This window comes from Apodemus sylvaticus, chromosome 14 (assembly GCF_947179515.1).
Source record: "Apodemus sylvaticus chromosome 14, mApoSyl1.1, whole genome shotgun sequence".
NCBI classification, from domain to species: domain Eukaryota; kingdom Metazoa; phylum Chordata; class Mammalia; order Rodentia; family Muridae; genus Apodemus; species Apodemus sylvaticus.
The window spans coordinates 36,757,131-36,769,150 of record NC_067485.1 but is presented as its reverse complement, the minus strand read 5'-3'; the positions used below and the strand labels follow the sequence as shown (position 1 = coordinate 36,769,150).

Here is a 12,020-nt window from a genome sequence, read left to right as displayed (position 1 = left end):
AGGTAGTGAACTATAGCGTGGTCTGCATGGCGGCTGGGCAATCCAAAGTGAAAATTCAGGAAGAGGAACCAGTTGCTGCAAATTTAAAATCTGCAACTATTAGAGGACGATTTAAAATGTTCAAACTACATGTACACACATGCGTGCATGCTCGCACACACAAAGACACATGTGTATGTTTAGGGCCAGGAGACAGTTTAGGTGGAAAAGTGCTCACCATGAAAGGTTGAGAACTCGAGTTCAAGTCCCAGAACCCATGTTAAGAAAGCTAGGTGTGGTAGTGATGCCTCTAGGGAGGCAGATGCAGGGGAATCCGTGAGGCTTAACAGCCAGCCAAGGTAGCCTCTTTAGCAAGTTCCAGACCAATGAATAACTGAGCCAGTCTTCAATTTTAAAAAAGAGAGAGGACATCTGAGGAACACCTGAGTTTGCCTTTCGCATGCACACACATCAATACACTTACAAAAATATTATGGTATATATATGGAAGAGATGCACATATGATCCCTGTAACATCCCTTATAATAACCACCTCATGAGCCCTATAGAGCCCTAGAGTACGAGGACGGACACACACACACACACACACACACACACACACACACACACCAGAAAGGGAGTATTCAATGAGGTACTTGATTTCCTGGAAAGTTAGACCAAAACTGAACATGTTCTACCTTGGGAAGAGGAAAGTCTTCCCCAAAACAAATCTTGCTCCCTATGAACAATATCTCATTTAATCTGGCCGGCGGACCAGCCAATGAATGAGACTGAATCACTATTTTAGGTAAGTGTGTCTCACCGATGTAACTGGTGAAAGGTCAAATGCTGGTAACTGGGAAAGGATGTTTCTCCAGTCGATGGCCAAGTCCCACGCTCCTTCCATACCCTACTGCTGTGTCACAGCTCTCCAGGGCTGAAAACTCACTAGTCCCAGAATCAGGGTGTCTGAGATGCTAACAAGCAGTACACTAACACAGACTGCCGGGAACCTTAGGACAGTATTAGTGTGATTGTTACACATGTTGCTACCCAATATTGCAACAAAAATCAGTCAATTCAAGGAGTGGTGCAAACAGCTTTCAACGTGTTACACATTTTAAAAAATTAATCGTAGATATCTAGAATCTACTTGGCTCTATCCTCCAAAACACCCTCATCATCTAAACATTTTAATTTGACCCAGCATAAGAAAGCAGCTTCAAGATTTTTTTTTTCCTTCTTAGCAAAATCAAAAGAGTACAGCAAATTAGGAAGAAAGGGGCCACATTGATCTCAGACATAATTACATGACTTGTCCTTAAAAATGGCACCCCCGTTGGTCCTGTGCTCTGTGACGCAGCAAAACCCCCATCTCTCTGTCAGAGCGGCCTAGCTGTCATACACAGGCCTGTTAAAGCATCATAAATAACATCTGATGGTTTGTCTCTGAGCCCCGACAGTATTGATCCCCAACCCCCAACCACCACAAATCAGTCTGATGAATCTGACTAGTCTTCCTATTACACAGGGAGAAGCAAAATTGTGAAAGGCTTCTGTACCTCTACACCTATGTGGTTTTCCCTCCAAAAACTAGAATCACTAGGTTTTGGCCTGTGGTTTCTGGGAATTCTACTGTAACTTCTATGCCAGAGCCTGGAACATTCCCAGGGCTCAGTCCAGACCCTTAGGAAGACTGTAATGAATATTCGTCCCTATCACCAAGGATTCCCTCCATACAAGAAATCCACACAATTAGGGCTGTGCTAAGCCTCAACTAGTCTTCCAGCCCCCACAGTTACATATCTTGAGTCAAAGATCTAGTAATCCCTGCCCTTTCCATCCTCCCAGTCACATCAATTCTACCGCACCCATGACCTTAAAGGCACGCCCTAGCTCTCTTCCAACTTGAGTCCAGTTCTCTGTCCATTCGGTTATCTGTTCCTGGAGACCAGAGCAACAGAACCGAAAGCCTACAGTTAGACTAAACCACTCAGAGCAGGGAATCCAGCCAGGGCTGATGCCTGGGCATAGCAACTTTCCCACTTTGACTTCCCAAACTTAGATTCTCAGTCTCTGGGCAAACTCCTTCTTGTTATAACCTTTGGGTTTTATGTGTGATTAGTGTATTCGTGTGGCTGTTATGTGAGCAGGTGCATGCTGAAGCCAAGGGGATTGATTCATCAGGGGTCTTTCTAGACTACTTTCTACCTAGTACCCCCCACCCCCTTCTCCTCTTCCTCCTCCTCTTCTTCTTTCAGACAGGATCTGTGTAGCTCTTCCGGGCCCGGAAGTCAGAGACCAGCCCACCACTCCCTTCTAAGTGCCAGGATGAAGGCATGTGACAGACACCATGCCCAGCTCTACCTTAATTCCTGCGACAGGGTCTCTCACTGAGCCTGAAGCTCACGAACGGGGTTGGACTAGCTGGCCAATGAACTCCAGAGATCAGCCTCCTGGGCTTTCTGCCTCTCCAGAGCTGGGATTCAGGCATGCACTGCCACTCCTGGCACCCTGGCTTTTGTGAAACATATCTTTGGATGGTTTGCCTGGCAATGACCTAGAAATCCAGAAGCTGGTATTGGCAGAGTAGGCACGAAGATCTTCATGTCTGTTCTTCTCTATAATAAAAGATGGGTTAAGCATCAAATGTTCTCTACCAGATTCTTGCCTGCTGAAGAAACTTTATTAGTGACTGCCTACATATTTCACAAGATCAGATGTCACACTTCCAACTAAGGTTAGGGATGGATCTGGAAATCTTAACCTGGGTCAAATGCTAAAGGCTAATCTTACTACAGGTTGGATATCTCCTAATCTGAAAATCTGAACGACTTTAAGAATCTGAAGCATCATAAAATGGTGTCCTACACAAAATTATTAGAAGCAACGTGTAAAATGATCTTCAATCTGTGGCAACAGCACAAATAACTGGTGTTTAGACCCACTCCTAAGAACACTACATTACTTATATGCAAATAGCACTGTATTGCAAACAAGCAAACACACAAACGACACCCTGCCAGACATGGTATTTCCTACAATCTGAGCACTTGCACAGAGGCAACACTTAGGGTCAGCCTTAACTACACAGACCAACGTTGGCCTAAGCAAAGTAAGTCCCAAATTGAAACACTTCGTGTCCCAGGCACTTTGAATGAAGGTTATTTAACCGGCACCAGGTAAAATGCTAACTTATTTCATTTTGGACAGGTTTTTGGTTTCCTGCTATGTACCATGCAAGGCCACTGAGGATAAAGAGGAAATCAGCTGAGACTCTGGGGGCAGTCTCCGTGGGTTTAAATTTGGTTGTCCCACTTACTGTCAGGGCCCTAAGCCAGCAGCCCCTTAACCCCCGGCAGCCTGCAGCCTCCCGTGCGGAACAAGAATGGTAATAGCATCCACTTCATAGGTTGCCATGCAGCTAACGTGCTAAGGCGAGGAAGGCACTTAGTCCAGTGCCCTCGACACCCACGGGCACTCCATAAACACTGGCTATTATTATCCCAGAGACCATGGACTGCGGAGTGGCTGCCCTTAAGCCAAATCTGGCCTAGAGACCTATTTCATTTGGCCTTCACTTTCCTCTTCAATCAAACCAACATTTTAGAACTGGTAGACATTTAGATTAGATTGGAGGCCTGGCAACATACAGGAATGCCCTGGCCTCTGGCATCCACAGCTCAAGACCAGGGACCTAGGCACCCCTTTGATAACACCTGCTTTCTCTATGAGAATAGCTCTGCCAGACTTTCCCCTACTCCCAACTAGTCCCTCACTGTGCCTGTTCATGAAAACAACAACCTCTATTCTAGACCGCTTTAACCCAGACTGTCCTTGAGCTCAGAAACTCTCCCAAGTTCTTCTAGACTAACTCTACTAACAAACCCAACTGTCTTCTTATCCCCCATACTGACACCGGTCCAACTAGTGGCTCTCATGGTAACTGACTTCCTGCTGCCCTACTGTGGGTTCAAGTCTCATATGGAAACTGTATGACACATAAAGAAGCTAGCTTCCTCTCTCCCTGGCCAGCGGTCCTATGTGCAGCACATATTGACATCATATGGGGCATTAAAGAAAAGAAACCTCTGTGGCTTACCCTCAGAGATTGCTACTCTGGGTAGGACCCAGGTATATGTATATTGTTTTTTTAGTGTCCCATAAGATCCTCTTTTTAAAAGATATGGTCTCTTGTAGCCTGGGTGGCTTTAAACTTAATATACAGCCTAAGTTTTTATCTTCCCAAATGCCGGTGGAGTAGAGTGACCCTCATTCTCTCCTGTGGGGCTTCCGGTCTGCAGTATACATAGATAAGTCTTGTTTTCTTTCCAACTCTTGTTTAGTATTGCTTACAGATTGACTTGGTTTTTTATTTTTTTATTAATTTATTTTTTACACTCCATATTTTATTCCCCCCCACAACTCCCATCCACCCTCTGACTGTTTCACATCCCATACCTCCTCCCCGTCCCCTGTATTCACATGGATGTCCCCCCCCCCCCCAAAAGCCTCTAAACTCCCCGGGCCTCCAGTCTCTTGAGGGTTAGGTGCATCATCTCTGAATGAACCCAGACCCGGCAGTTCTCTACTGTATGTGTGCTGGGGGTCTCATATCAGCTGGTGTATGCTGCCTGTTCGGCGGTCCAGTGTTTGAGAGCTCTTGGGGGTCTGGATTAAACGAGACTGCTGGTCCTCCTGCAGGATTGCCCTTCCGCTTCTTTCAGCCTTTCATAATTCAACAACAGGGCTCAGCTACTTCTGTCCATTGGTCGGGTGCAAACATCTGCATCTGACTCTTCCAGCTGCTTGTTGGGTCTTCTGGAGTGTGGTCACGCTTGGTCCCTTTTTGTGAGCGCTCCATAGCCTCAGTAATAGCGGACTGACTTGAATTTAAAGCTTGTCTCCCCAAACAGACTGTAAACTTAACAGTGGGCAGATCCTATCACATCCATACCTCTTTCCTATCCAACAGAGCTAACGGATGCCAAGCACATTGAAGGCATCCGACGGAACCATCTCTTCTCAAATGGTTCATTCTACAGTCAGAAAGGCCTTGCAAAGAGCACATGGAGAACCAGCTATAGTGATCTCTGGCCAGGATGGTTTGGTAAACGCCAAACCCCAAAACAATAGGGATACAAGGAAGTCTATGATACACTAGAAAAAGCCCAAAGTCACTTAAGGAAGTGCTCCAAGGCTCGGGGACTCAGGGACTAACTATATTCTGCATAAGCTTTCTTCAGGTGGGTCTGGGAGGATTGACAAGAAAGAAAGAGGCAGGAAAAACAAGGCAGGAAGAGCCAAATCAAGATTTCACAATACCCCAAAGCCAGGAGCCAGCTGCAAGTCTGAGGGACTTGCAAGAGGCAGACGGAGCGGAGAGAAGTCCAAGACTCTGAACTGTGGAAGAAAGAGGAATACGGTGATCTCAGTGCTGGGGAGGACCAAGAGGTCAAACCAGCTGCAGCTACCCCAGAAACAAAACCAGGGAGAATGAGGGACAAAAGGGTGCAGTGGGAGCTTTGAGGCCTCTGGTGAGCGAGACACGTTCTCCTGGCCCTAACACACATACCCAAGGCGCCTCCAAGTTAGATAGGGCTTGGCATCCAATTTCTGAACCAGTCTTAAACTATGGCTTACTGTACAGACATGAAATCATGTCAACAGTGCAATTTGCATTCCTCGTGCCGTTTCACGAACATGTTCCATGAGAGAAATAAAGATTTTATTCATAGCACTGGTACTGCTGATTGCACCACGACAATAAAAAACTTATTCTTCTGCTTCTTTTCCAGAGTCAATGGGTAGCTTAGAAAGAGGTAACAAAGACCAGGGGTCCAATGACTGCACAAGGCAACATCCACTCCAGGACACACGCCTCTCCCTCCCAGTCACCATCACTCTCAGAGGCGCCAATGGTTTGAAACGGACACTAAAGCGTAGTGAAAAAACCAAGACACAAAATACAGTGCCAAGAGATGGCCTGGCCCTCCTATGACATTTATGGGACACTGGCTTAAGTGTTTTGCAGCATCAACTCCTTTCATCTTCTTCCCCGCCTGTGAGGACCCCAGGACCCCAGGAAGATGAGAAATGAGGGTAGGGCATTTACCCAAGTCATACAGAGAGTCAAATAGGCAGACAGAGGCAGAAAAGGAACCTGGAGCACTCCAGTCTCCGTCACTTAACTTTCTCCTCAGCTGTCTCTCACTCTGCTTTTTAGGAGAGCACAGCCTTTTTCTCAAGCCACCATCTCTGGACAGCAAGGCTGAAATCAGAAGGGCAGATATGATGGTGTAAGAAAGACTTGAAGGGGTTCCTCTGACTATGTCCTCCCAAAGCCCCAGTGCACAGAGGAGGGAGACCCTATGTTCACAGCTCCCAACTGTGAGTCCATACAAGGTTCATGAGACTAGAACAGGACGGAGCCGTTCTCAGCCATCACTCAACAGCACGAGAGAGGGCAGACTGGCAAAAGCTGGCAGGGAGGGAAGGCCAAGGGCACACACCTCCAGCCATCAACCGTGCTTCCAGAGGAACTGAGCCTTCCTGATAACAGGGCTCTCATCAATTGCCACTCACTGCTCGCAGGAAGTCAGCCCTTCCACACACAGGGGACCTTCCTGGCTGGTGGATGACAGATAAACAGACACCCCTGTCCCGGGGCAGGCTACGAGCTGCAGCCATGTTGGATTATATTTCACGTTCCGGCTTCAGAGCTTGAAGCAATTCTATTTTTAAGCTTTCTCAGTTCCACAAGTAAAATAAGGTCATTTTAAGGAAATGAGCTTTGGCTTTAGACAGCTTCCTCTCCAAGAGTTAACTGATGGGTAGCGTTGACGCATCAGAAATCTTCCTGGTGTTAACCACACAGGAAAAGCCTCTTGGTCAATGGTGTAATGCAAAGGCCCAGGGAACCCTGCAAATCGTGACTGTCACTTAGGATGTAGATGGTTCAGGACAACACTTCCCCTGGTGTCCCCCTCTCAAGAAAGTTACAAAAGTTCTTTTTAAGCTGTTGTTGATTAAGTAAAATTGTCTCTGTCAGGGCACCAGAAATGTCACATCCAAAGAATAATAATTGAAATTTCAAATATCTGATCAAGCTTCGAAAAGCACTGCTACCACTCTTTAGGGACCCTGTCGTTCCTTTCTTTCCATTTAAAAGTCCTTCCCACTGAGTGTCTAAAGCACCCTTGATTTCTCAGTGTCTCTGGGGCAGTGTAACTGCTTCTGATGGAAACTCAGTAGTCCCCACACCTAAGCCTCCCACATAGGGCATATATGACAGCTAACCCTCTCCCCACCAAAAGAGGTTCTAAGAGGGCAAGAATCTCCAGTTTCAGTTTTGGCTCAGGCCCCCTGTTGACCTGTGACCTTGGCTGAGTGATTTAACTGCAGTGGGCCTGTAATTGTCTTACCTGCAAAAGAAGGGCCTGGATTGGAACAACTTTTCTAAACTCCCAAGACCATCAGATTTATCAAGTACTGAATATACTAACCTGAAATACTGTCCATTGAGTTAGAGGAACGTCGCTATTCCTTTACATTACAGTGCAAACAACTGGGCCATTAATTCTATCGTCTGCATCCTATCCGCTATCTTCTCACTGGCTTCAACCTCAAGCTGACACAGCTCCTCCTGCTTTACAGGACAAAGCACCAACCACAGCCTGGTACCTAGGGTCGCCCATGAAGTCAAGTTCACAGGGGCCTTTGGATTCCATTCTGGCTTTACCACCTCTTCAAAGTTACAGATAACTGTGGCCACAAGACTGACTCCCATTAAGGCGAGCAAGGTAGAGGAACATATTCTGGCAACATAAATTCTTACAGGCAACGTTGAAAGCAAAAGTATGAGAGGAAAATAAATCAAACACCCCCTCCACAGGAAAGGAAAGGCATGTGAATGATTCTGCTGTATGAACCCCAACCCCACCCCGCTGGTCTCATCAGTTTTGCTTTCTGGTCCCTTATGTAGTACCAGAACCTCTTCTCTGTGCAAGATCATTTTCCCAGTCACTCTTGGAAGGCAGACAGGATGGGGAGGTGAAAGGCCCTACATCTGTGGTTTACTATACATAATACTTTCCCCTTTATCTGGTCTCCTTAGTCCCATGAAATATTACTGGATGGGAACTCCTTAGCAACTGTACACACAATCCCTGAAACACTACTTAAAGCTGCTCACAACTGTGAAAGTGTGCATCAGACCACATACTTTGTACCTCACAGAACTCAGGGATGTTCCCCTGAGCATGGGGGTCGGGAGTGGGAAGAATTAGAATCTTTCCTCCTTGCACTATTTCAGGTAATTTCATGAACTTTGAGGACTCAGTAAACCAAGTAAACAATATTCACCCACCCTGATTGAAATATTATTAAAAAGTAGATGAGTAAAAGGAATTGGGAGTTGGTTAGCTTGGGACAATGCTTACAGACAGCTATGTGGACTATTTGTAAGTCAGGGTAAGTTGGAAAAAAAGCCAATTGGAAAGGGATTAAAGGATTGTGTGTGTGTGTGTGTGTGTGTGTGTGTGTGGCCTCACTGGAGATGACAGTATCAGAAAACTACTACTTTTCTACTTATTTCTAAGGAGAAACTACTGCTTATATCTAAGACACTCCTCACCATCCTCCCTCCTCCTTGCTCCTTTCATTTTCCAGATGTTGATATTTATTTCTAATCCCAGAGTATATTCTTTTTCCATGTTAACTTTACATAGTACACTGTTAAACTCAGACTCTGTCCTTCCAAGTATTATACAAGGTGATGATATTTAGAAACACACACACATACACACACACACACACACACACACACACACACACCCTTTCTTGTTCTCAAGTTGGGGTACTTTGGCTCCCTTAAGGGTGCTGTTTCCAAGGATGATTAGGGTAGCACTCTCACTGTACTACATTTACCCTCACAGTACTGATTACATTCGTACTGCCCACGACTGGGCACTGCATTTTATTAAAAGTTCCATTTTGGGGTATGTAGTGACTAAAAATTCTCTCCCATCTCCAACTTGGCATGAACTGTATGTCTCAGTGGAAGCGAGCTTACTGCACACAGAACCACAAGAACCCGCATTGGTTTTGCTTCTTTCAAAGTTGTTGTGGGAAAGAGACCCTGCTGAAACAGCATCCCTGGTCCTCCAATCTCAGAGATGATTCCCAGGCACGGAAGGTTCGCTCAAAAAGTATAATCAGCAGGTTGCTATGACTGGATTAAATTAAATGTGACATGATAGGCTGCCTCTTGCACTGATAGAGTCTCGATTTTCTGGAAGAATGAAATTACATATCACTTTAGAAAACTTATAATCATTCTGTTCACATAGGTAAACAAAGGGTCAGCACATAAGCAGTCTCTTGAGTTACAGAAATACTTGATTTATAAATACAAATTTTATGGGGCAGTTATTACTTGCCAGGCCTCAAGCTGAGTATTGTACATTCAATACCATGACCTTTAAAAAAAGGCTCAGTATTATTTTCCTACCTTACAGAATGAACCATTGGGCAGATAGTTATTTGTTTAATAGAGAGACAACTTGTAAACAAATATAGGAAGCTATACAGTCAGCAAGAAGCAAGTCACTCACTCTGTCAAGTTCTTACATGCTCTGGAGACAGAACTTGAAAAGCAGACCCAGATGGGTCTAGAATTGTTGTCACCTGAATGAAGAATTCCCCACCTCTTCTCGAACATAGAATGTTCAGTCTTATCTTAGTTCATTCCATATACCTTCTCAACCCTCATGCTTAGGGGAAAATATCAACAGACTTCTAAAACACATGGCCATGCTCGCCTTCAATCTCAGAACTTGGACACTTCAGGCATGAAGACCAGGAGTTCAAGGCTATAAAAGACCCTGCCTCAAAACCAAAATCAAATAAATTCCAAGACTTAACTGGAAGCCTTCGGAAAACACTGACAAGAAAAAAATAAACAAATCAAGCATTGACTGCAATGCTTAGGACTTTGTATGCACTTGGGAGATAAACTCCGTACCCCTCCCAGAAGATACAGCTCTGGAAGCAAGCGTAGATTAACCAGTGATTCAGCATGCACTACAATCTTACATAAAACTACTTCTGAATATGCCTAAGAGGCATTTACATTCCTATAATGAAACATTATTTTTTGAGTATACAAATTCAAAACAATCTATATTCCTGGAATAATAACATCATGGCTAGAAGGATAATAGAAGTTTAGAAATAACTTGGAAGACGGTGAGGGCAATAATTTTATACTTTGAAATACTTAACTACAGTGAACTACATATAAATTTGGTTAGATGGTCTTGGTGAGCTGGTCCAATGAATAATCTTAAGATATTTCTTAAAGAGCAATTTAGTAGCCTCACAATTTCCTATTATCAAAAATAACTTTCCCTGTAAATCTGAATCTAACCCAAGAAGTGTGTCAATAGGCAGTTGTTTCAGCCTATTTATGATATAGGAACCGTGTGTGTAGGGGGAAATGGGCTTACTGAACGGTCAAGCATGTTTAATCAAGTCCGTGAAAGTATTTACTGCTAATGAGCGCATGGACTATCCTGCGCCTGAGAATCCAGCACACTGGATACTGTATACAGTGTAAGCAGGTACAGTACTCGGCTTCCCCCCTGCTGGCAGACCCAGTCACTAAAAGGATGAACCTCTTTGACTGGGACTGTATCTATCACACATCCCTAGTAAGTATCTCTATGCTGGAAAGCACTCAAAATCCAACCCAGGAGAAAATTATAAACAGAAAAGACATTTAAAAAATTAATTCTTTCTCTACCCACCCCATTTCCCAAAGTCTTGTATATGTGTACAGACTTTCTTAAGAGACCCCAGCAAAATACTGATTGTGCAGAAACAAACACATCTAGACCTAAGACTAGGTGAGGTCTTTTGACTGGTATTAACGTGCAGCCATAGGTATCCGAGTCCGCGTTGGGTTCTAGCCTGGTCTGGGCCAAGCTTCAACACGAGGGTGAAGACAGAAGGCATGGAGGAAGGAATGCAGGAGAGAAAGGAAGAGGGGGAGACCTCGGGGCCACACTTCTTTCTAGTAGCAACAAAAAGGGAAGCCGCATACTGACCTAAATCATCTCTCAAAGGCGCTTTATAAATTACAGGGACAAAGGGAGGGGGTGGCGGGTGGCCTGGGAACCCCACAGACACCCTACACCCTCTGACCCGCCCCCTCCCCCTCCAGCACAAGGGAAGCAAGACAGAAAGCAGCTCAACTCGGCCACGGGCGTGAAGCCCTCATCTGGGTTTCAATTGCCCATCCATCCACCCCCCAAAAGAAACACACGTAAACACTATACCCACCCCGGGGGCGGCCACTCCCGCCCCGGGGCTCCTAGAAGCGGAGGCCGGGGATTTACTTAGTTAGATTTTTCTTGCTTACTCATTTCCCTCAAGCACCCAACCCCCCGTTCCCACTCCAAAACCCCGCTCGGTCGCCTACCCTCCGGCTCGGGCCCCCCGGGGATCCCGGGTCCCCGCGGCGGTGGCTCGGGCCCCCGCGCGGTCCGGGTCACTAACCTGCTGCTGTAAGGGCATTTCCGAAAGCAGCCTGGCTCCGGGGGAGGTGGGGGGCCGGCTGGAGAGGGGGCCCGAGGCCGAGTGGAGCGGCGGCGCCGGGCGAGGGCGGGCGCCGTGGGGGGGTGGGGACGGGAGAGGGAGGGTGGCGGTGCCGGGTGCGAGGGCGCCGGGACCGTCCCAGGCCTGGGAGCCGGCGAGCAGGAGGAAGTGGGTGCCCCCTCTCCCCCTCCAGCGCCCCCTCCCGCCGCCGCCTCCTCCCCAGTCACAGGCGCGTCCTCCGCGCACGTGTGCGAAACGTCACCGGCGGGTCCCGGAGAGAAGGGACAGATCCTGGCGGCGGGACGGGAACCCGGCTGCCCCCGCCCTCCGTCGCCGGGGGGCGGGGAGGGGGACAGGGCGGGGAAGGAAGGGGCAAGGGGAGAGGCGGGTCAAGGGCAGGCCCGGGGCCGGTGAGCAAGGCCCCAGCGCTCTGGCCACGCGGG

At 46.8% G+C, this 12,020-nt stretch overlaps 1 protein-coding gene across 3 annotated transcripts in view; it reads right to left on the bottom strand.

The window, feature by feature from the left end:
* Positions 1–12,020, bottom strand: part of E2f3 (E2F transcription factor 3) — a 75,540-nt gene that overhangs the window by 62,396 nt on the left and 1,124 nt on the right. The window contains exon 1 of one of the 3 annotated variants that reach the window (XM_052156516.1): positions 11,539–11,923. The exons of the other annotated variants lie outside the window; for them this stretch is intronic. Coding sequence (XP_052012476.1) covers positions 11,539–11,556 — 18 coding nt within the window. The 5' untranslated portion in view covers positions 11,557–11,923. Of the gene's footprint in view, positions 1–11,538; positions 11,924–12,020 lie in introns of those variants that run through there. 3 annotated transcript variants of the gene reach the window in all.